At 37.1% G+C, this 24404-nt stretch overlaps 1 protein-coding gene across 3 annotated transcripts in view; it reads right to left on the bottom strand.

The window, feature by feature from the left end:
* The window catches only part of LOC131041851 (zinc finger CCCH domain-containing protein 16), a 179309-nt gene that overhangs the window by 125404 nt on the left and 29501 nt on the right, over positions 1-24404 (bottom strand). For all 3 annotated transcript variants that reach the window (XR_009105077.2, XR_009105078.2, XM_057975075.2), the window contains exon 2: positions 19909-20041. Coding sequence is in view for 1 of the 3 variants with exons in the window: in XM_057975075.2 (XP_057831058.1) it covers positions 19909-20041 (133 nt within the window). In the remaining 2 variants the exon portion in view is untranslated. The remainder of the gene's footprint in view (positions 1-19908; positions 20042-24404) is intronic.

Raw genomic sequence — 24404 nt, 5'->3', positions numbered from 1 at the left:
ACAAAGACATGATCTCAACTCTTAAAAACACGAGGGAGTCACAAAAAAAGAATTCCAAAGCAGAGAAGCGGTGGTGACATTAAGAGTTCATTCTAAGGCACATCAATACTTCAAAACCAAGATTTATACCTTGCACTTCCATGATCAAGGCATTCAAAAGGATAGTTTCAGAAGAGTTAATCAAAGTTAGAAGATCATCGTCATCATCGTTGAAGCTGGACAATGTTGAGTATCAAGAAATATTCCTTCATGATGATCTATCAAGTCCACAAAGTGCAAGTTAAAGATGGAATCATCATCTCAGACATCATCCCACCAATCAGAGAAGTTCCACATCAGCATGTCTAAATGCAATGTACCTGACTCACTTGTGATGGCACAAACTTCGAGACACCTGCACCTATCATCTATTGGTTGAATGTTCCAGACAAGACATGTGTTTAAGTGTTGCAATTATTTCATTGGCCGAATTGAGTTTGTTGTAACAAACCCTAATTAGGGTTTTCATTGTCAAATCTCGGCCATTGATCTCAAATTGATCTGAGTCATTGAATTGTATTGAGAGCATTATAAAAGGCTCAACCTCTTCATTTGTAAACGTTAATAGTTAGTAGTAGGGGAATTAGTGAATAGGAATAGAATAGAAGATAGAATAGAAATTAGAGTAGATTAGGAGAAGGAAGAATTGTTGTTATGACTTGTAAATGAGATACTCTTTTCATTGAAGTTGTGGTGAAATTTGTTATTTCAACAAGCCTCATGGTTCTACTTCTCATTTTGCTTTCATGTTGATTATATTGAATGGAGGAATTTGTTGAATGCATTTGTGTGGAATCCGTTTAGTCCAACTAGCCTCTTGCTGATTGTAAGTGTGCCTTGTGTGGTCAACTAGAGTGATATGAGCTTAAATTCAAATTGTTATGCATCCATTGTTTATGCGTTAACTTGAATGGTGAGCAATGTTTGAAGGTAATGATTTGAACATCTTTGAAACGTCCTCAGAAGATTGCACTGAGCTTGTGTCAAATTGTTCAGTTTGATGGTGAGAGCTTGCCCAGTAGGATTCCATCTAATCATTCATCCATCTTCTTACATTCTAGGTCTTAGAATAAACTCCCTCAACCCTTCATCTTTTGCCCTTTTTTCAATAATGAGTAAGTTTAGGATCAAAAAGCATCACAAGATTGCAACATCAGATGATCTAAGTTCCAGCGATTCAAACATTCAAGAATTCAACGTAAGTCCCCTTGTGATACCAGCAATCACATCAACCAACTGTGCTTATCCACACGTTGTGACCCGACATATAAGAACCTTGGAGTTGTTTCAAGTGATCCTTAAGCCAATCTTCAGCACTTGAGTAACTTTGTTCAAGAGAGGATAAGATACTTTTGGGTATTTTATTTTGTGTTTGTGTGTGCATAAAAAACTAGATGTTGTGAGGTATTCACACATCGCCCCATTGCAAATGGGGACCCCCACTTTTTTCCTGCTTCCTAGGTTGCGTTAGAGTCCTTAGCTATTGACCTTTGCATCAGAGGAGTATAGGTGGTCAAAAAGCTAGGAGTCAGATGGATAGCCTTGTGTAAGGTGTAAAATGAGTGAGTCAGAACCTTCACTTCATGTGCATGATCTCAAGAGTATACTTCATCACTATCACTTTTGGAGCGGATTTTCCTTTTAAGTCCTCATGAAGTAAATTTGACATGTTTTTTGTAGATAAAGACTTGAGAAACTTAAGGATTGAGCTGATCAAACAATGAAGTGATTAGAGGAAAGTTTAGATTGAAATTCACTTTATCTTCAAACCTGGGAGAAGCGCCTTCATGTCTTAAAGAAGTGGAGCAAAATTTTTACTTCAGGAATCAAGCCACATGAGCGAACTTCATGTTTGGAGGGAGATGAGCGAATTTTCCCTAAGAACTTTGTTGAGTGTATGTGAGAGAGTCTAAGGATTGAATCAATATACAACAAAACGGTTGGAGATAAGCTCATTTTGCATATCTACTTCATCTCCAAGTCTTCACAAGGTTTACTTCATGTTTGAACATGAGTGAGTGAACTTCACAAATGTAATAACATGAACGAACTTCAAGAATCAAGCCACATGAGTGAACTTCATGATTTGGGGTAGATGAGCGAAATTCATCATGGAAGAGCAAAGGAGATTTGAAAGCATTTGTCTTGAGTTAATTAAATTGGAAACGAACTTCACAAAACAGCCCACATGAGCGAGCTTCACAAATTGGACCCCCTGAGCGGACTTCAAGAATGGAGGTAGATCAGCGAACTTCACAATTTGATGCCCATGAGCAAACTTCATGAGTTGAAGGAGAAAAGCGAATGTGATTGTCTACAATAAGATGCAAATAATAGATCATTTCCTTGAAGCTAGTTCCATGCCTCAACGCATTTATAAGAGAATGATTTCGGATTTGGGATAATGAAAGGCAAGTTAATTTCATATTTGAGGCGAGACAAGCGAACTTCACATTTCAAGGCATATGAGCGACTTCAAGAATCAAGACATATGAACGACTTCACATATCAAGGTAGATGAGCGACTTCAAGAATCAAGGTAGATGAGCGACTTCAAGAATCAAAGTGGATGAGCCACTTCAAGAATCAAGGTGAATGAGCGACTTCAAGAATTAAGGTAGATGAGCGACTTCAAGAATAAAGGTAGATGAGTGACTTCAAGAATCAAGGTATATGAGCGACTTCAAGAATGAAGGGAGATGAGGGACTTCAAGAATGAGGGGAGATGAGCGAATTTCATCAAATGGAATATAAGAAATTAACTTCAAGAATCAAGGGGGATGAACGAACTTCAAAGATCAACCTACATCAGCGAACTTCAAGGATCAACCTATATGAACGAGCTTCAAAAATGAAGGGGGATGAGCGAACTTCAAAGATTAAGCCCTATGAGCGAATTTCATATTTGAACACACATCAATGAACTTCAAAAATCAATACACATCAGCGAACCTCAAGAGTTGGGGTATATGAGCGAATTCAAGCACCTAAGAGTGAATGTCATGAACGAACTTCACAAATTAGCCTAGATGAGCAAACTTCAAAGATTGAGGTATATGAGCGAATTTCATGATTAAAGGGAGATGAGCGAATTTCAATGTCCAAGCACCTAAGATCGAATGTTATGAATGAACGTCACAACTTGACCTACAAGAGCGAACTTCAAGGGTTAAGAAGGATGAGCGAACTTCAAAAATGAAGCTACATGAGCGAATTTTACATTTTGAGGATGAATGAACTTCAAAAATGGAGACCCATTAGCGAACTTCATAAATCAGCATAGATCAGCGAACTTCAAAAAAGAAGCTACATGAGCGAATTTTACATTTTGAGGATGAATGAACTTCAAAAATGGAGACCCATGAGCAAACTTCATAAATCAGCATAGATCAGCGAAGTTCAAAGATCAGCATACATGAGCGAATTTGTCTCGTTTACTCACAACAAGATGCAAGGCAGCTAATAAGTCATTTCCTTAAGTTGATTTGATGCCTTAATTTCCTTGAGAGGGAACAATTTAGAATTTAAGATGAGGCAAGGTGAGTAAGAAGTTAACTTCAAGAATCAAGGGGGATGAGCGAATTTCATGTTGAACTTCAGGAATCAGCTCATATGAGCGAATTTCAAAAATGAAGACATGTGAGCGAATTTTAAAAATTGAGCTTCAAGTGCAAATTTCAAGTGAGTGAACTCTACTCCGTGTGTTCCTAGTTGAAGGCGAAGTTGCAAGATTGGTTACATGACTACTACCTTAAACTGATTTGAAGTTTGGAAAGAGTCACTTTGAGTTAAGAAGATGAAGATAGAAGTTCAAAGATCACTTCATGTGAAGCAAAGTCAAGGCGAACTTCATGAGCAGCAGTCTCAGAGCAAAATTCCTATAAGGGACCTCTCCTAAAGGTAGTTCTTCATGTTGTCATCAGGTAATGACTAAAAATTTTAAAGTTGAGAGAAAATGAAGGAGAGCAAGTTCAAAAGACAAGGGCAACTTAATGAACATCAAGGGTGGAGTAAACTTCAAGAGCTCCTCTCTAAGAGCGAAAAACAACTTCAAGTGCTCCTTCATGAAGGCGAATTCTCTCTAAATCCTCTTATCCAACACATAAAATCAAGGGATATATCAAGTTAGAAGAACTATCAAGGTTATATATTATGTATTTGATATCATGTTTGTTTTGTTTTGCAGATGAGAGAGGATGGTGATTGCAAAGTGGAAGGAGAAAGATTGTAAGATCTACATCCCCATACAAGGAAGAAAACTTCATCTACAAGCATGGAATGCCCAAGAGGAATCTCAACTCTTACAACACCAGGGAGTCACAGAGAAGGAATTCCAAAGCAGAGGCAGTGGTGACATCAAAAGTTTGTTACAAGGCAGCATCAATACTTCAAAACTAAGAAGAAGACAAGATCTATACTTTGCAACTCCATGATTGAAGCCCTCAAGAAGATACTTTAAGAAGAGTTAATCAAAATTAGAAAATCATTGTCATCACTGCTGAAGCTGGATAATGTTGAGTATCAAGAGATATCGCTCAACATTCTTTCATGATGATTTATCAAGTTTAAAAAGTGCAAGTTAAAGGTGCAATCATCATCCCAGTCATCATTCCACCAATCAAAGAAGTTCCACCTCAGCATGTCTTGATTCAATGAACTTGACTCATACATTAAGGCACAAAATTCGAGACACCTACCCCTATCATCTATTGGTCGAATGTTCCAGAGAAGACATGTGTCAAAGTGTTGTAATCATTTCATTGGTCAGAATTGAGTTTGTTGTAACAAACCCTAATCAGGGTTTTCTTTGTAAACCTCGGCCATTGATCTCAAGTTGATCTGAGCCATTGAATTGTATTGAGAGCACTATAAAAGGCTCAAATCTATCATTTGTAAAGGTTAATAATGATAGAATAGTAATAGGAGAAGAATAGAATAGAAGTTTGAATAGATTAGGAGAAGGAAGAATTGTTGTTATGACTTGTAAATGAGATACTTTGTTCATTGAAGTTGTGGTGAAATTTGTTATTTCAACAGGTTCTAATTCTCAATTTGCTTTCATGTTGATTAGATTGGATGGGGGGATTGGTTGTGGTTGTGGTTGTGGTTGTCGTTGTGTTCCCCGTGTGTATGTCTTGTTTTGGACTAACATGCATTTTTGTTGTATATCAGATTGCTTATATTAATATTAACTATTTATGAAATAGTCTTTAATGTCATCTATAAAAGGCATTTATCTACTTAGCACTCCAACTTATCTAGGATTATTTGAATTCAATTGAGGGGATTCCCAAATTTTGGAAAGCAACTTATTACCCATGAATTGACTATTGAATGGTGGTAAGTAATGTGAGGCGGCCCTATAACAATTTGGTACATAAGGCTCTATAACAATTTAAAAATGATAGCTTTCAATTGATCAAGCAAATTCAGGACCATAAATATATCAAAGTTATATCTCAAGCTAACTTCATGTACTCCCCTCAGTGCCTATGGACATTAAATGCTTCCTTAAACCGTAAGATGTTGGTGTCTACAAAGCACTCCAACATCATAACCGAACATTTTTCGCATGTCCTCACCAAACCATGTTCACAGTCATAAGTGGAACTCTATGTATTTTGTCTTTGAACTTGAAACTACTAGTGGGCTCGACTCTCTCACATATAAGGTTAGTGAAAATTGGAATTCAAAGGAAGGACAAAACAAAAACTTTGAGTAACTCCCAATTAATTTCCTATCTCAAATCCACTTGTTAAAGCATTGGCATCCAAATTATCTCCATCCCCAAACCTCACCACCACTTTCAATCGACTAAGCACTTAAATTTGTTGGTTAGACAATGTTTAGGTCTATGTCCTACATGTTGACTACCTATGCCATGCTCAAATAGTGTCTATGTCAACGTCAGATTATGTCAAAGTTAATCTCAAGCTAAACCTTATAATATCTCATGTTCATGAATAAGGGAAACCCTTTAGTAAACCTATCACGGAAAATTATAATAATGAACCTAGACAACTCGAAACTAAACACATGTTCTCACCTTTGGGCCACAGGAAAATTGGTGGATTGGGCTAAGCCTCTTTCATCCACAACAACCATCTTACTAGCCATAACCTTGCACAATTAAAATCAAACAATCTCAAAGATTGGACTTACCAAAGAAAATTATTGACATCAATAGACCAGATTTCCTTCTTGCAGATAAATGCACAGATGATATGTTGTCAAAAAAAAAATTGGTCCATTTTTTGGTAGCCTAGTTGGGGTGTCACGCGTTTATTGCAACACAATTTTCAAAAGACAATATAGTACCCTTCTTTCCCAACTAAGCAAAACTATGTAGCCTCGTTGGAAAGAACATATTTTTTCAAGTATGATACAAGAAATTGTTGCAGATTTTATCATTGATGTCAAAGGTTGGGTTCTAAAAAGAGAATTGAAATGAAATATCTTTAAGCTACTGATTATTCACCAGTTTTTGGTTGAGCTACTTGACTATCTACTTGAGCTACTTGCCTACCTTCTTGAGCTACTTGCCTACTTGGTTGAGCTACTTGGTTGTCTGGTTGACCTACTCGGTTGTGTGTTTGAGCTAGTTGATTGTCAAAGTCAGCAGCTTGTCCTTTTTCTGTGCCAATTCAGAATGCCATGTCACCTTCAATCTTATGTCATTAAAGTGTTAAATGTGTTGGCTATTTTTCACAGACTGGATGCTTCACGACTGTTTTTCTTTGTGTGAAGGAAGCGGTATAAAATGACCATTAATAGTGCACTTCTCCCTGTGGACTCCTGATTTATAGCCGGACCTTTTAGGTATGTGTGTTAATAAAATCAGGGGCATGGAGCATATGGGCACTATTTTAAGTAAACATATGGAGCTTTATTAAGTATGCGTTATGGATTCGATATTAAGCCTATGCGTTATTGAAGGTTTGACTTCATATTGGGTATATGTTTGGCAGCTAATTTTTCTAAGTGTTGTGGGCTGCCTAATGTTTGGCTGCCATAACAATTGTTTACGACTCCTTAATTAAGAGATTGATGGAAGTGAGAGAATATATGAAGTTATGAACTCTATTCACATCATTTTTATTTTTCCTTGCCGCTAATTGAGTCATGGTGATTTATTCTTGTTCAGAGCCATTCAGTGCAGAGTAACAGAATTTTTAAAAAGGGATAGCACGATATTGCAATAGGTGTTTGGACAAAAAGTAACCACTGGAATTGATCATTATAGCGGATATTATCAAGATGGAGTGTTAATAAGAAAAACATCTTTCAAAACGGGATGTGGGAAAATGCCTTTTGTGTGAATGTTTCACATATTGTGTGGGTGTTGAAGTTTCTTGTGTTGATGTTTTGAGAGTTGTAGAATGGGTGTATTTGTTTTTATTTTCTTTTGGTTCAGGTCTGTTGTATTTAGATGTGTTTGAACAAACATGTTTGTGAGTTGTGAATGTGAATCTACATGGGATGTTTCATTTAGTTGAAGATTTCTAAAGGAGCTGCGGGTGTGGTGTGATGATTGTATTGAGATAAGCTTGATAAGGAGACCGTGTTACTTTGCAGAAGTGTATATTGCTTGAATTGGTGACCCAAGAGATAATGGTATGAAAGAGAACTAGTCAAGTTATGCTTCAGGTTTCAATGTATTTTAGAGTTGGTGCTCACTTGTAATTTGGGTTGGTGCCCAGTTTTTCAATTTATAGAAAGTTTTTGAAGTGTCGTGGTGTTTTACCCAGAAGGGTTTTCCACGTGAAAATTTGTGTTCTTGTGTTCATGCCTTCTTTATAGAATTTATTCTATGTGGTTGCGAGTTTTGAAATGGTTGAGGAGATTGAAAGGAAAAAGAAACAAAAGGAGGATTGAGCGGCCATTGGGAGAGAGACAGTTTTAGGAAGAGGGACACAGTTAGGTTATGTTGGAGGCCCTTATTCCTTACCTCCATATCGTCCCACTCAGTTTGCTACTGTTGGTGCTTCCATTTCTGCTTCTGCTTCTATAAGTGGCGGTGCCACTGCCACTTCTCATGCTCCTAGCACTAGTAGTTGTAGTGGGAGTGCTACCATTGGACCTAGGATTTGTAAATCTAGGTTGGATTCCTTCTTTGTGCCTCGTACTATTCCTGGGTCCCAACCGTCACTTGAGGGCATGGGTTGGAACAAGGAGGTCCATGATGCTGCTAAAATGGTAGTTGGCAGGTTTTGGAGCTACAGCTGTATTCCATTCTTTGTAACCAGGTGAATGTTTTACTAACTTTTATGTTTGATAACTTTGATTGTTTTAATTTTTATACTTAACCTATCTCATTGAATTTTTATACTTAACTTATCCCATTGAGTTTCTTTGCGACAGGTCTCCTTATTGGCAACAAATGGTTGATGCCATTACCATATGCGGGGCGGGGTTCAAAGCCCCTAGTGAGTGTGATTTGAGGGGACCCATTTTGTCTCAAATGGTGGATGATGTGAAGAAGGATTTAGATGAACAACGCCAGATATGGAGCACTAAAGGTTGCACCATCATGACTGATGGTTGGACGGATAGGAGAAATAGAACTCTCCTTAATTTTCTTGTTTCTTCCACAGGTGATTGATTAATTTTAGTTTCATATAGTCTTTAATTTTTTATTTTTTATCTAATGGTTTATTGAATGATCATTGACCTAGCTTTATTTTTTTATTTTAGGGGGCACCATTTTCATCAAGTCCATTGATGCCTCCGCCCATTGCAAGAATGCCACCTACCTATGTGAGCAAATAGAGGAGGTGATTGAAGATGTAGGTGAGGAGAATGTGGTACAGGTGGTGACCGACAATGCAGCAAATTATGTTGTTGCGGGTAAAGTTTTGATTACAAACTAATTTTGTTTGCAAATTAATTACTATCTTGTAGTTTGTACTTTGTACCTCCATTAATTACAATTTACAATGCAACAAATTATGTTGCTGCAAGTAGACTATTGATGGAGAGGCACCCATCTATAGTTTGGACTCCATGTGTTGCTCATTGCATTGACCTCATGTTGGAGGAAATTGGAAAAATCCCATGGGTCAAGAGATGTGTAGAAAGGGCAAGAAATGTCTGCAAATTTGTATATAATCATTCATGGGCGTTGGCTCTTATGAGACAATACACAGAGCAGAAGGAGTTAGCTCGTCCAGGAATCACAAGATTTGCCACAAACTTCCTCACATTGCAGTCCATGCTTAGGTCTAAGTCTGCATTGAGACATATGATTGTTGGTGAGGAGTGGTCTTCCTCATCCTATGCTACCACCCCTGCAGGGAAAGATATGGCAGACTGCATTTTTGATGAGCAAGGCTTTTGGGTCCCTTGTGATGAGATAGTGAAGGTATTTTTTTTATAAATTCTACAATTTAACTTCATGTTTTATAACTTATTATATGTATTCTCTTATTTGCTCATTTTTCTAAATTACACAATATTTTCAATTTTGCAGTTTGTTAAGCCCTTGGTGGTTTTGTTGCGAGTTGCGGGTGGAGATAAGCCCGCAATGGGCTACATATATATGAGGGCATGGATAGGGCGAAGGAGGCCATCAAATTCGTCTATGGACGAGATGAGAGCAAGTATGGTCCCATTTGGGAGATCATTGATAGGAGATGGCATCATCAGCTTCATAGGCCCATCCATGCGGCAGCCTATTATCTGAATCCGTCATTCCGTTTTATCCCTTCTTTCAAGGCTGATGTGGAGGTCCTTAATGGGCTATATGCAATCATGGAGAAGATGGGACCTACTGGTACTTCTCAGATAGACCTTTTGCGAGAGCTACAAGTGTTCTCAGATGCACAAAGGGAGACCTTCTCTCATCCTATCGCCAAAGACGGTAGGACAACTATGATGCCAGATAAAAATAAATTGTAAGGCTTAATTTTAGTTTTATTCAATACTATATTGTAACTTGTTAAATGAGTCCATGAGTGAGACTGATTTTATTTATTTTTCTCATTTCAAACTTAGATCATTGGTGGAACTTTTTTGGCCCAGAGACACCAAATATTCAGAAGTTGGCCATTCGCATCTTGAGCCAACCATGCAGCGCATCAAGTTGTGAGCGCAATTGGAGTATGTTTGAGCACATACACTCCAAGAGGCACAATAGATTATCTGTGGAGAAGATGAATGATCTCGTCTTTGTTCACTACAACCTCCGCCTAAGAATGAGAAAGAATGCAATAGTTGACATGTCTCCTATCATTCTAGATGAGGTTGATCTTGAAGCAGAGTGGACCAATGAGAATCAGAACGCTCCTGGGACTCCTACAGCTGTATTTAGTGATGATGACATTGATTGGATCGACCAGGTAGATGTAGAGACTGAGGTTGTAGCCATGGCAGAGGAGGAGCAGAGAGCATGAGCAGAGACAGGAAATACTGAGACTCAGAGTGACACAGTTGTTGCTGATGTTGGTGAGCATGACACAGTTGTTCCTGATGTTGGTGAGCATGGCATGGTGTCACGGGGAGCGACTATGGCTGCTGAATCATCCAGGACCTACTTTAAACGCCTTCACAGGGGGGCCAGGGCGAGAGGGTGCACGGCCCTCTGAGCCATAGGCTTGTACACTTGTAGTTGTATTTAGTATTTGCTATTTACCTTTGGTATTTGTATGAAACATTTGATGATGATCATATGATGACATGGATTTTTTATTCCATGAGTTTTGTAATATTGTATACATTTGACAATATTTATATATCTATGTTTGCTATTTTCTTCAGCTACAATTTGCGTTTATGCTTATGTGATTGATGTATACTTGTGTATGTAATCAAATGAGCCGAGTTTGATGATGTTTTTGTGTCTTTAAGGTGTATTCAATAAAGGGTCTCTGAAACAAGTTTTAAATCTTTAAAAATCTCTAAATTTCTTGAGTTTTTCACTTTCCCGAGTCTAGCCAAGTCTGGAGTCGAGTCTGGCGCAGAGTCCCGAGTCCGAGTCCCGTTTCTTTGGTTGAAACCATTGAGAAGAATTTCAAAGTACCTACTGCTTCTGTTTATGTGTAAATCTCAAAGGAAAGTGCAGTAGAGTACTATGTACAGAGGGAGAAGGAATGCAAGCATCATATTAATAAATGGATTCATGAACCCAAGACTTGTCTCACCCGGTGGGCCAAGTTGTTTCACTATGATTTCAAGGGAGAGATTGGTGACACAATTACTCTCTTAAGCAGGAATCGTGAGTTTGGAGCATTCTAATATCTTCAAACTATGTATGTACCAATTCATTGTGCTCATTAGGCAATCCCAGCACATCTTTTGGGGTGAAATTATCAGTGATGCTTTGTGTGAACAACTTACCAAAGTTCCTCCCACTTTGTCCTTCTACACGAATTCATACTAGGTATATATAGCAGCATCACTCAGACATTTTCTTGGTCTTTCTACCAAGGAAGATCGCTCGCTTATACCTGTGTGGGAATATTATGATCAGCTGCCTTTGACACCCAACAAGATCCATTACAAAAGAGTTCAAGATGCTTTCTTTGGCCACTACATGTGTTTATTTGATAAAACACTGAAGAATAGAAGAGTGTCTGATGCCGCATGGGTAAGAGTAAATGAATATGGTTGCTTATTCCTTCAATTCCCAACTTTTACCTTTATGAAAGTTGGATGCTACATCGAACAGCCATAGATGCTTCCAAGGTACCCAGCCGACAAGATCATCCTTATGGAGTTGGGAAGACAAATTATGGCAGTTCATGCACAATAATCAATTCGACACAAGGCTGGAATGGGAATATCGTCAACTATCCCATTGCAGATTGGTTGATATTCTCTCATGACGTCTACAAAAGCCAAGGCCATGGAGACTGTGATGCAGGAAATCAAGCTCAAAAGATTCAAACCAAGGAAAGATTTTGATTACCGAAGCATGAAAGAAAGGATTAAAAGATCTTTCACACATGTACATCGCATAGAGGACATCTGGGTTGATCTTCGCACAGAAGAGGAAATATGGAGACTGGATTACTGCAAGCTCACACTTGAGCAAATTGTTGACTTGAATCTGACAAATATTCCTGAAGGAACGATCGAAGATGGGAACATACTTGATTCTGAATATGTTGAAAGAAGAGTTGATGAAGCACCACTTCCATCAATTCAATGGTCACAGAAGGAATGCATCTCCATTCTGGATAGATTCCAGCCCGTTTTGGCTAACACCGATGCTTGGCTCAAAAGTAATGGTGTTAGACTTATCAAGATCAAGATTGGCAAAGATGATGACTCTACAGGGCTTATTGGACGCAAGTCTGAAATCAAAGTTGATAACAAGGAAGGTGCGTCATCTTCTGCAACACGAATTAAGTTAAGAGTCAGTAGAGCAATGGTGACTCCTCCTAAAGGAATGATAGTGAAAGGAAAAGAGAAACCACAACTTCATATTCGGGTTATTGTTTCTAAAGATCCTGAGGAAGAACAACAACAAGATGATGCTCCTAAGTCCACAACTTCGGAGTCACCTCACGAATTTCCTTCACAGATTCCTTTGAATGTGACTATGTCTCCTTTTGACACAAATGTGGATTCTTTTTCCACTGTTAACATTGCTCCTATCCCATTGGGCATATCTGCTCAAAATATTGTCCCAATTTCAGCATCAGAGCCATCTCTTGATCATCCCCATGGAGACTTGTCAAACATTTTTGATGCGAATCCTGCATATGCTTCTTTGCCTAGCTTGTCGTTAGCAGGAATTGATACTTTTGTTACCGATTTTGACAAGTTTATGATGGAGTCATCACATCCTTTGCCTGTTGAACAAGCAATGGTTGTCGTTCAGACAGAAACTTCTCCAAGGGTGACAACTGTAGTTCAAACCGAGCCTATTTCTTTGCCGACTCCAACTATTTCTGAGATAAATTCAATGGCTTTACCTCCATGGCTCAACTCCTTCATTCCTAAGAGAAAGAAGCAGGAAATTTCTAATGATATTTATGATTTTCAGCAGCTTAAAAAGTCTAAACCCAAGGCTGCTAAAAGAGCTAAAACAGTTTCAAGAGTGATAGTAGACAGCGATAGAATGAAAGTTGCAGATATTGTTGAACCAATTGTGGACAAGCCACATGAAGAGATGCAAGCTTCAAATTACAAAATCACAAGGGTGGAACTTGGTAAGCAAACACATGCAGTTGTCATGCATGATGCTCAACACTCAGTAACTTCATTGGTGCCACAAGAGAAGCTGGATATTCTGCAAGAAAATGACATTATTCCTACCAAAACAATGTATATATAATTTGAAGAACTCCTAGAGAACAAATCCCTTGTTTTGAAAGAGCTCATTCAAGAAATTGATGACGCCTCAAAATTGTGCATAGAAATGGTGCAAGATGGTGTTTCTCGTTTCGAGAAAATCTCTTGTAAAATTGTGAGTCGAGATGAGGAGTTGTCTGAAGAAGTTCTCTCTGATTTAAGAAGAAAAATTCATCAGGAATGGGAGGTTGAACAGTTTTTAGTCACATCAATTCAGGCTTTGATGAAATACCAAACCTTTCTGGAAGAAACTCAAACTGTTCTAGAGAAACAAAGGCTTACAGTTCTCAGTTGTTGTGATGTTGTTATCAAAACAGTTGTTGTTGCTAAGAATACCCATGAGCCAAATCCTGATGAGCTACAAGGAACAATCCAGAAGTTTGAAGAATACATGGCAAAGCATGCTGCAACACAAGTGTCTCCTGACACTTAGTTTTTATTTCAGAATTGTTAAAATTGTAGTTTTCATTTTGACAAATTTACATGTAAAAACACTTTTGTAAATGCAAGTAAACTCATTACTTGCAATTTTGTAATTACAAGTAAACCAATTACAAATCAATTTAGAATAGGACTTGTAATTTTGAATAAGTCTTAGTTAGTTGTTGAATAGGTCTAAGTTAGTTGGAATCCTCCCTTCTTTTTCTCAAGCCTTCTCTCCTATAAATACTTGAGGAGGCCTATTTTTAAGGAAAAAATTATAAACCCTCCCAGAAATAATTTTTTAAAGGAAAAATTATAAACCCCAAAAAAAACCAAAAAACCTAGAAAGATAATTTTGTGGAAAAATTTAACAAAGCCCAAATTAATATTTTTATGGAAAAAATATTATAAAACTAAAAACCATTAAATTGCAAAAAATCACAGATCAATCGCCTAGAAAAATAACCCGATGCACAGAAGAAAACCTGAAATTGCAAACACGTCACGCGAGCAATTATCTCACCAGGGAACAAAAATCGTGCACGAAAAAAACAAATGAACCGCCGCCATTGTCGCCATCACGTGAAGAAAACAAAACATGTTGCCCGAAAAATATGACCAAAAAAAATTTCGCGTGGTTGAAACAGAGGCAACCCACGAAAAACGCGCAAGAAAAACAAGTGCGTTTGACCAAAAAAATGTGAAAATCGCGCATGGATCAAATCGCCCAAAAAAATTAATTGCTCTGATACCATAAAAATTAATTGCTCAAACAATCAATTATCCAATAAATCAACCTCCAAACAATGCCACCAACAAATACTCACTGCCAAAAACACACACAAAAAGCGGGAGAAAAACGGCGTGATTCGCAAGTCTATGGCCTCTAAAAAATCGACGCCTTCAAAACCCTCAAACCTCCAAAAATGTGTGGCGGAAAATACATTCGCGTGCACCAAAAAGAATTCACATGGGTCAAAAACAACCCAAAACCAAGTCCACCTCCAACGCCCACAATTTTCTGAGAGAAAAAAAAAACGAAAAATTTGCAAAACCCTTTGATTTCGCAAAATGCCCTCGACTTTGTAAATCAAAGAAACCAACAATTTTTTTCATAAAAAATCACTTAAAAAAAATTCTGGAAATAAATTCTAGGTAGCGCCTCCAAGAATTTTTATAAAAATTTGCCAAATCCTAAAGAAGCCCATCGACCCGCTCTGATACCATGAAAAATAATTGAATGATCTTGAATAATCAAATGAATTAATTACGAATATACAACCGTATATAAAGGAATTACAAGATGATGTAACCGTTAAACTAAAGCTTCAACAAGAAGCTAAAACGCTAAATAAAGCTAAAAAGATAAACACTAAAAAGAAAACTATGCATTCTTATAAAAGAAGCAATAGTTGCACTTAAAAGACTAAACGAACTAAAAAGCTAAATGACGAACTAAACGACCATTAATAGAACAACTAAAAAGGTAACTGACTAAAAGAATTAATTATTCTAATACACACAAAGTACAACGTTTATGGAATGATGATATGCGATTCTCCTCAAGGTCACAGAAAATAATGACCCAATATGCATTAATCATCAAAGGTACTTCCCAAATGTAATGATGATAAAGAAGTAGAAGTAGAAGATTGTTATTAGACCATGGTTTAGTGTTTTGTTCTACATTAGCTCCTATAAGCACACATCTGGAACCCATTTGTACTTCATTGCAAAGAGTTACGACTCATTTCCAACTAATGCTCACTTGCTAAGTCACATCTTCATCCCCAACTTCATAAAACTTTTCTTCATCTAATGCCTCTTCAATGCTAAATGTCCCATTTTTGTTATAATTTAAATCAAAAGAGTGCTCTAACTTCAAACTGACACTTGTAGTATTTTGTTCTTCGCAGACTATATCATGTATGTTGCTGCCAAGGCATGATGTTGTATCTTTCTGCTCTTGATGATAGTGGTTGTTTCTAAATCCCCAATCTGACTTTATCTCTTCCTTATTTTCAACAGTTTCCTTGCTACGTTTTTCAGCTAATGCATGTTCTACCTCAGCTTCCTTAACCTCTTCCATATGCATTTCTTCTACTATGGGCTTCCAAAAACATACACATGCATATATGGACCAATTACACCTGACTTCTAATCAGTCCTACCTACCTTGCTAGCATTTTATCAGCATCTTTGGGAGAAGGATGAAGAAAATTCTCAAACAACCAAGCTTGCAAGACAAAATATTATCACTCTGGCAAACTTCTCTGTGATTTCCATGCTTCTTGTTGAATCATACCAGTTGTTGAAGAGCTCGTTCCTGTTGCAGGTGCTGATTTATGAACTGCAGATGAGAATTTTTCAACTTTTTTATGATTTGCTTGGACTAGAGTACCTAGCTGATTTGAGCTCTAAATCTCTATCAACTCTATCGTATCCTCTTTTGTAGTATGTTTCCATCTTGTATGCTTGCTTTGGAATGACATTATGTCAAACTGGAGCAACAATTTTTTGCACTACTATCATCACTATTTTTTGAAGTGTAATCAAAACGCCAATCAAAGTGTTTACCTTCCATTGCTAACTTATGAATTTTTGAAAGACTTGTATCAGCACTGCCATTCCTGTAATCCAAATTCTCAAAATGAGGCTCTGTGATAACTGTCTAAAAATCTGATTTTTCACACTTCCATAAAAATACAGGCCTAACAGGTTTTTTAATGGGGGACCCTTTTGACTATCGACTGGTAGTTTCTATGAAACTGAGCTTCCCTCTCTCTATAATATTCTAGTAGGATCTGGATTTTAAAAGTTTCTCTGGAACTGCTACATTTATGCTAAAATCTTAATCATTGTATCTTGGCCCATCTAGGTTCCCTTCAGGATATCTTGAAATGGATATGCCATTTTTCTCTCTTTATCCTCATGTGCTATTTTCAGCTTCTGTTGTTCCCTAAACTGATATCTGATTATCTGTCACTCACTGACATGCAATACAAATGTCTATATTTTTCTTTTTGTGGCTTGTTTTTTTCACAACCTAGCTAGTCTAAATACACCCAGGAAAATTCTACCAGATATATAAATACATGTAATTTTTGTCTTTATGTAAATACATGCATTGAATAGAAAATCTGCTAGTTTTAAACTACTTATTGGGTGTAGCCAGCATGCTAATCTGACTCCATTGAAGTGGCTAAGCTCTCTATACAGCATGCCAGCTGAGTGCCTATCCGTGCCTACCCCTTCTGTCACATGCAACACTGACCATTTTCTGAGGTTTTCCATCCTCAACAGAACAAACTAATATACCTGAGATTTTCATCACAAGTGCCCAGCTGCTTAGCAACATTTCTTTCCTGAAACTGAGTTTTTGTTTTTTTATTTTCAAAAGTATCCTCTTTACCCCTCAGAACTTCCTTATACACTCCAATTACAAGTGATCCACTAGCCAGTCTACTCTGTCAATTGTGGGAGTTAACTGACCAGAATAGAAGACTACTAACCAGGTAGATTGAAGGGGTTGAGATCTTTTTAATTATAGATTTCTAACACTTTTTTAAGCAATTTCAAAATCTATTAATGGGTTGAGAGAACATCTGAAGGCCCTAGAACACTTCTGTCAAGAGGTTGGGATGCAAGTGAACATCAAGACCAATATAATGATTTTCTCATTAAATAGAAAAGATAAGCAGATTACCTTTCCTTTTGAAGGCAGCCCACTTGAAATAGTGAAAGAATACAAATATCTTGGGATTGACTTCCACTATAAGCTTGGTTGGGAGACTTGTAGAACAAAGAGGATATAAGGAGGTTGGAAGGCTGCATACTTGCTTCAAAACAGGTGCAGAAAAGTTGAACTTTGGGATTGGAAAACCAAAAAAACCCTTTTTGGCTTACTAGTCACACCAGTTGTCCTTTATGGCTGTGAAGTGTGGGGAAGCAGCATGTCAAACTGCCGTTGAAGGCAGCTAGAAAGAATCCAGAAACATCTAGTCACAAGCAATCTCAAAGTTAGAACCACATTCCCATATGAAATTCTTTAAGCTGAAGCAAGAACTTTCCCTTTGGAAGTGTAGGCAATAACCCAGTTGATAAGTTATTTAAAAAAGGTTGAAAATAAGGATAACCATCATTGGCCCAAATGATTGTGAAGGAGGTTCTAGACCATAGGAAGAAACTTGGATGAAGCAAAACAACAACTGGATGAACAAGTGGGGCATCAACTTGCAAGAATGTCCTAACACCAATGAAGAAATAAAAGTTATGAGGCTGAAAAATTTAGAACTGCCATGTGGACAAAACAAACTGGCTGCTATTAAAGGGAAAACAAGGCTGTAAGTTGCACAATTGAGGACGGGATCGCATCATCTTAGGTGTGAGACCTGTAGGTGGCAGTTACCCAAGGAAACTTGGGAAGAAAGGCTCTACATTTTCTGTAATAAGGGAGCGGTAGAAACAGAATGGCACTACATCATTAAATGCACAGCACATGAAGATATTTGTACTCAATACGAAAAGAGCTGGAAAGTCAACAATATGCACCAGTTATTTGAGGAAGAAAAGATCAACCAGACTGTCAGCTTCCTTGTGAAAATTAATAGTAGGATGTCCAACATGCACCAGTTATTTGAGGAAGAAAAGATCAACCAGACTGTCAGCTTCCTTGTGAAAATTAATAGTAGGAGGTCCAACATGAAAAAGAATATGAAGATAAATTAAAGATGTTTTTCTCGCTCCCATAGGCTGTTTAGTCTCATGGGCATCATTAAAATCTTTCATTCATTCATAACCGCAAACTCAGCTGTTTCTTTAATGGACAGACAAAGCCACCTTATTCCAGCTAACGGACAAAAAAACTACAATTGCCTTATTCTATTACTCAGCCCTATACTTCTGCTGATAGAACACTCACTTCCTATCTAACCACTGACAAAACACTCACTTAGAGCTGCAAATGAGGACATTGAAGAATTACTCCAAAGAGAATCTTTGTCACAAGAGTACTGTTGTGAAAAACTGTTGGCACAAGGAACATCATTAGACCATTGTTGCCAAACTTTGTAGTCACCAAAATATGCTGACATTGGAGTTGTTGCCAAAAATGTTTGTTTACGCCAAACTATGATGTCACCAAAGTATACATCCATGGGAATTAACAAAATATGCTGAATAAGTCAAAATAATGATGGTAAGATGTTTAAGATCTTATAAGACCAAGATCAAGGGGGCAAGCCAAGTTCCCTTAAAGACATTACATATCAAAGAGATCCAAGTTTCCTGATAAGTAAACAAAGAGACACATCCTAATCATTTGGGGACGAATGTGTGTGGCAGTCATCCACCAAAACTAATCTTAAACTGAAAGGGGTCCTAACATTGAATATCATGAGTTGTTTAACTCATGCTGAGGGTGCTTTTCAGTCAGAAAAGTTAAAATAGTAATGGGATTGCATTGATCAAGTAGTGGGTGAAGCCTCGAGGGGCAGAAGGCATCACAAATATCATGTGATGGTGTGAAATGAGGAAACCAAGAATAGCATATATGCTCAATGAAATAGGGATAGTCATAGATAACACAATTTGTAAGGATCTGGCTGCCTCAGGAATTCAATAAATACCATAATCAAGATGACAAGAATAGCTCTTCCTTTAGTAAGCTGCCATGCTACCATTGCAAGCCAAGCCAAAGTATCTTTCTCTTAACAAAGTACAACTTAAGGTAAGTATATATATGTGGGGTGAAGCCCCTGATCTATGTGATTGGCATAGACAGTTCAATTCCTTTGACATAGTTTAAAATTGAACAAATAATAAATGTAATTTCAGTGAAATTGAGTAAGTCTACTGATGATGAGTTTTGTAATCACATTCACAGTGTAGTGAGTTCTGTCTACATTCTAGATGGCATTACTTTTATTTAGATTTTTGAATGGCGCATAACGTGTTTTTGTTAGTAGTCATGAAAAATAGAAGACAAATATTCATCCATATGATTGTCAGTTGCAGACAACATCCCCTTTTGTTTTATCCAAGCCATGCACTTTTTACTCTATCAATATGGTTAGCAACTGCACACACAGAGAGAAATATATATATAGAGAGAGAGAGAGGGAGGGGGGAGGGAGAGAGAGAGTCACACACTTTCTGATTCTGATGAGTTGCCCCAAAACCAAATCCACTCCGTGTTTGTGATGGATTCTTTACCCCAAAGCCGTAAGGATTAGACGGTTGTTGCGTTGGATGAAGGAACTTGCAATCTGAACCATATCGACAACTGCATTTTCATAAAAAATATAACATGTGATTTCATCAACATTTTTGATAAATAGGGAAGAAGACAGTAAAAAAAAAAATCCTGAATTACTGAAGAATTTCTGGTTATAAAATATTCTTGTCATCTAATAAACAGAAAAGCAAAAATATCTCTTCAAATTTAGATAATATAATTATAAACCAAAATGACCAAGTTATAAACCTTAAGATTGGTGCATCGCCATTTTCCTCTTCTTAGAAATGAAACAAGCAATTTCGACAAGTCATAAAAAATTGGTCACATTTTGTATTTTGGTAGAAAGTGGAACATAAGTTTAATAAGGTCTAGCCAAAACCACAAAATAAATTTGAAATCATAGGTAATATACATATCCACCATTGAAATCATGGAAACAGTTAAATAAATACAGTGAGGCTCTTTCTTTCAAAAAGAAAAATGCAACATGTCAGCAGAACAAGAAACAAGGATAAAGAGTTATGGGTATAGACCCCTCCATTGTGCATATGGTGTAACAGAAAAAGATTGGTGAATACATTCAAGACTCATATATTTAAATTGTTAATGATTACTGCATTTTCAAATGAACCCATTACCAACTGAAAAGAGAAACTCATAAGTACATAGTTATTATAAGATGACATTATTCTAAGCAGCCGTGGTGTAATGGTAAAGTGGTGCATTCATAAAGCCAAGTGACTCCAATTCAAACACCGACATAACATAATGTGAAAAACTAGAGCATGTCCATCTCTGGAACAAGTGTGGTCCTATTGATGTTCTTAGTAACCCTTAACAAAAAAAGTAATAAAATACATTCAAAGTTCACAAAAGTTTATGACTTAATAAGTGTATTGCAATCAAGTTTCTAGATACTAAACTAAGCATCTAGCAGACAATAAACTATAACTACCACCTCATCCTAAGTTACAAATCCTAGTACTAGTTGAAGTTCAGGTTTCAGAGTTTGGATTACAGGTTCAGTCAAAAAATTGGGGTTGGGTTCGTTGGAATGTAAGCATATTAAAATCATTAATCTATACATATATTTTAATATATAATAAAATTTATAAGCCTGATAAAGTTCATATAATATTATAATGCAATTATTAACATATAACAAAAGTTAATATTAATATAATTATTAATTTTAAAAATTAAGTAACATACATATATATTATTTTTTATTAATAATAATAATTACTAGTAATATTAATAACCTATTAGATTTATTTACAATACCTATATACATTTCTATCAAATACCTATGAGTATATTATTCCCTCGCTTGCTCACCATGCTTTTGTACCACAGTAACCAAGTCGATCAACTCTAAAATTTCTCTTCCTATTCCAAAGCCATGTGAACCAACGCCAATGTATGGATAAATTATAGCAAAGTTGGTTGATGATGTAAATGATCTATATTACCCAAGGTTTTGGGACTCACCAGGACTCATTGAACCCCGAGCCAAGTGACCTTGGCCGAGCTTCAGGGGCCCAGTCTCGGGCTTGTCCGAGTCTAGAGTGAGACTCACCGAGACCCAGGACTCGCGGACTCAACTCAAACCCGGTAAGTCTCGATGCCCGGACTTGTCCAGAATCAATTTTTTTTTTTTTTTAAATCTCAAATAATAAAAAAAACATGCAAAATTTTGATGTTTTTTTAAAAAAAATATTGCATCCAAAACCCTAAAATGTCCCTAAAAGCATCATTTTGTCCAATACAAAGATCATTTTACTCTCTTCACTCTCTCTTTTCTCTTTTTCTCTAAAAATTTTCGTTTGTTTTTTCTCACATTTAACACCTTGTGCAGCTTATCATTGCTACCACTCAAACCCATTAGCATCTCCACCATAGTTCCAGGACTCGTTGAGTCCAGGTGAGTCCCGAGTTGAGTGACCCTAGCCAAGTCTCAAGGACTTGGGACTCTCCCGGACTCGTATAGGCAAGACTCACTAGAAATTGGTTTTTTGGCTGAGTCATGTCGAGTCTTGCTGATTTTTTGCCGAGTCCCAAGTCCACGTCAAGTCCTATGATCTCCACTCCCAAACCCCCACTACTTAGTGGGACCTACCTTAAATACCTTCATAGAAGGGATGCAGGCTCCTTTAAGCCATAGACTTCTAGTTATTGTTTTGAATCTTTTGATATTTGTTTGAAAAATTTGAGGTCATCGATTTCATATTCCATGAATTTTGTATACATTTGACAATATTTAAATATCTAAGTGCACTATTTCCTTCATCAATAATTTGCATTTATAATTATGTGATAGATGTATACTTGTGTACGTGATCAAATCAGCTTCTATTCGATGATGTTATTGTGTCATTTAGGTTTATTTAATGAAGGGTGCATGAAACAAGTTTTAAATCCTTAAAGATCTCTAAATTTCTTGTGTTTTTCACTAACCAAGTCTACGCTGAGTTTTTTTGCGGAGTTCCAAGTCGAGTCACCCTCACCGACTCCGAGTCTCATTTCTATGATTTTACCTCATAGCAGAGGAACACACAGCACCCATAGGAAAGGCATAAGCACCCATTTCAAGTATCCATTAAATCCACAAAGACAGCAAATTGTTTTGTTCCAAGAAGGCCACATTCTTCTCCAAAAAAAGTTTGGAAGATCAAAACCACGAGGAATGCGACCTCAGGCAATGTACCAATTCACTGCAACATTCTCCATAGAATGAATAGAGGAGAGAGCCATGCTCAACTGATAAGAGGCCCATAGGAGTGGGTGAGAGGAGGATTATGGTGGGAACTCTATTTTTAACAAACGCTGCAATTATTCTAGTCCCATGGAAATACAAAGATAGAGAAAACAAGAGGGAAACAAATGCAAACAAACAAAAAAAGATTTTAAAATATTCTAGAAAACAACTCAAAAAGGAAAACTGGCAAATCCATTACAGTGGTAAAAAAAATATCAAAAATGTCACGAATGGTTCTATTTTTTGGGTTTGTCTTGGGTTAGACTAGGAAATCAACAAAATGCAAAAGAGGGTTTTGTGGATGTAATGTCCCCTTCTTGCACCTAGTTAGTATGAGGTTTCCATTAGCCTATTCTCAGGTTCCCGTAGGCTAAGTGGATATGGTTAGAAACTTAGTAACCTGAGATGAGCTCTAGCAGTGGTTTTCAAAGTGTTGCAGCAAACTTTCTATTTTTAGTAAGCATTATTTTAGCACTTGGTCTTGACTTCAATCCTCTTTCAATTCAAAGCAATGGTTTCCAATTTTCGCCTTGGTGAGTTCTATTATTTTCAAAAAGATATTTGTTTGTTATCACTTAAGTCTTTTATAAAGTTACTTTATGACTTAAGTGAGGGTAATGGATTCATTAAGTATACCACTTGATCTACACCTAGTAATGTGGTAACTTGAAGTTGTTTTCAAAAAGGATCCAATTAGACTTCCTATGGTGATGCCAAGATTAGGGAGTGTTTTGATATTTAAAAAGATTATACTTTTGCATCTCAAAGTGATGCCACGTCTTGAGGAGGAAATAACGTAAATTTTAAATATTATTGTGAGCCAAAAAGATGGGTCGAACCTCTTGGAGGTAATTACATGTTGCTTTGAAAAGTGAAATTGGAGGGAAATGAATTCAAATTAAAATGAAGGTTGCCCTCATTCTTCCCTCACTCTATATATTCTCATTTGAGCTCACATTTGGTTATGTTTGCTTTGACAACTTAATGTTATGTTGTTGGATTGATTTCTAGAGTTCATCTTTGGTTCGATAGAGGATGAAATCCCTTATCTGAATACCTGGTTTCAATGGTCAAAGACCCACCTGTTGTGATGTTTTTACACATCGCCCCACTGCAAATGGGGACCCCCTTTTTTGTGCTTGTTAGCTTAGTTGTTTTTGCTTAGTTTGCATAGATCTGCAATAGTTTTGTCTCCTAGCTCTTAAGGAAGGTGATGTCTTGTCAGTACGAAATGAATGTTGAGAAACCCCTAAAATGACTTAAAGTGCGAAACTTTGTCCTTGGAAATGGATAGATTGAGTCAAGAAATTCACTAAGTCTAAGGTCAGGAATTCCAAGTCCAGGATAGGAACTGAATGTGCAATCCACCATCTAGACTAGGAAAATTCCTTACTTGAGGTTAGAAATGTGCAATTGCTCCAAGGAATGAAAACGGAAGTTGTTTAAATTCAAGACTAGGGGTAATCTCTAATTGGAAGTCGAAGTCCGGCATCTATGGATAGGTGACCTTCAAGATGAGGAAGTGCAGAGCAAGATCTTGAGGGAATTCATAATGTTCACTCAACAAAGTGCAAGAAATGTTGTCAAGTGCAAGGAAAGTTGTGAGGAAAATTCCTTGTCAAAGGTTGGATTTTCGGACCTTGACAAGAA

The sequence above is a fragment of the Cryptomeria japonica genome, chromosome 8 (genome assembly GCF_030272615.1).
Source record: "Cryptomeria japonica chromosome 8, Sugi_1.0, whole genome shotgun sequence".
NCBI classification, from domain to species: Eukaryota; Viridiplantae; Streptophyta; class Pinopsida; order Cupressales; family Cupressaceae; genus Cryptomeria; species Cryptomeria japonica.
The sequence above is the reverse complement of the archived record's forward strand: the minus strand, read 5'-3'. Positions and strand labels throughout refer to the sequence as shown.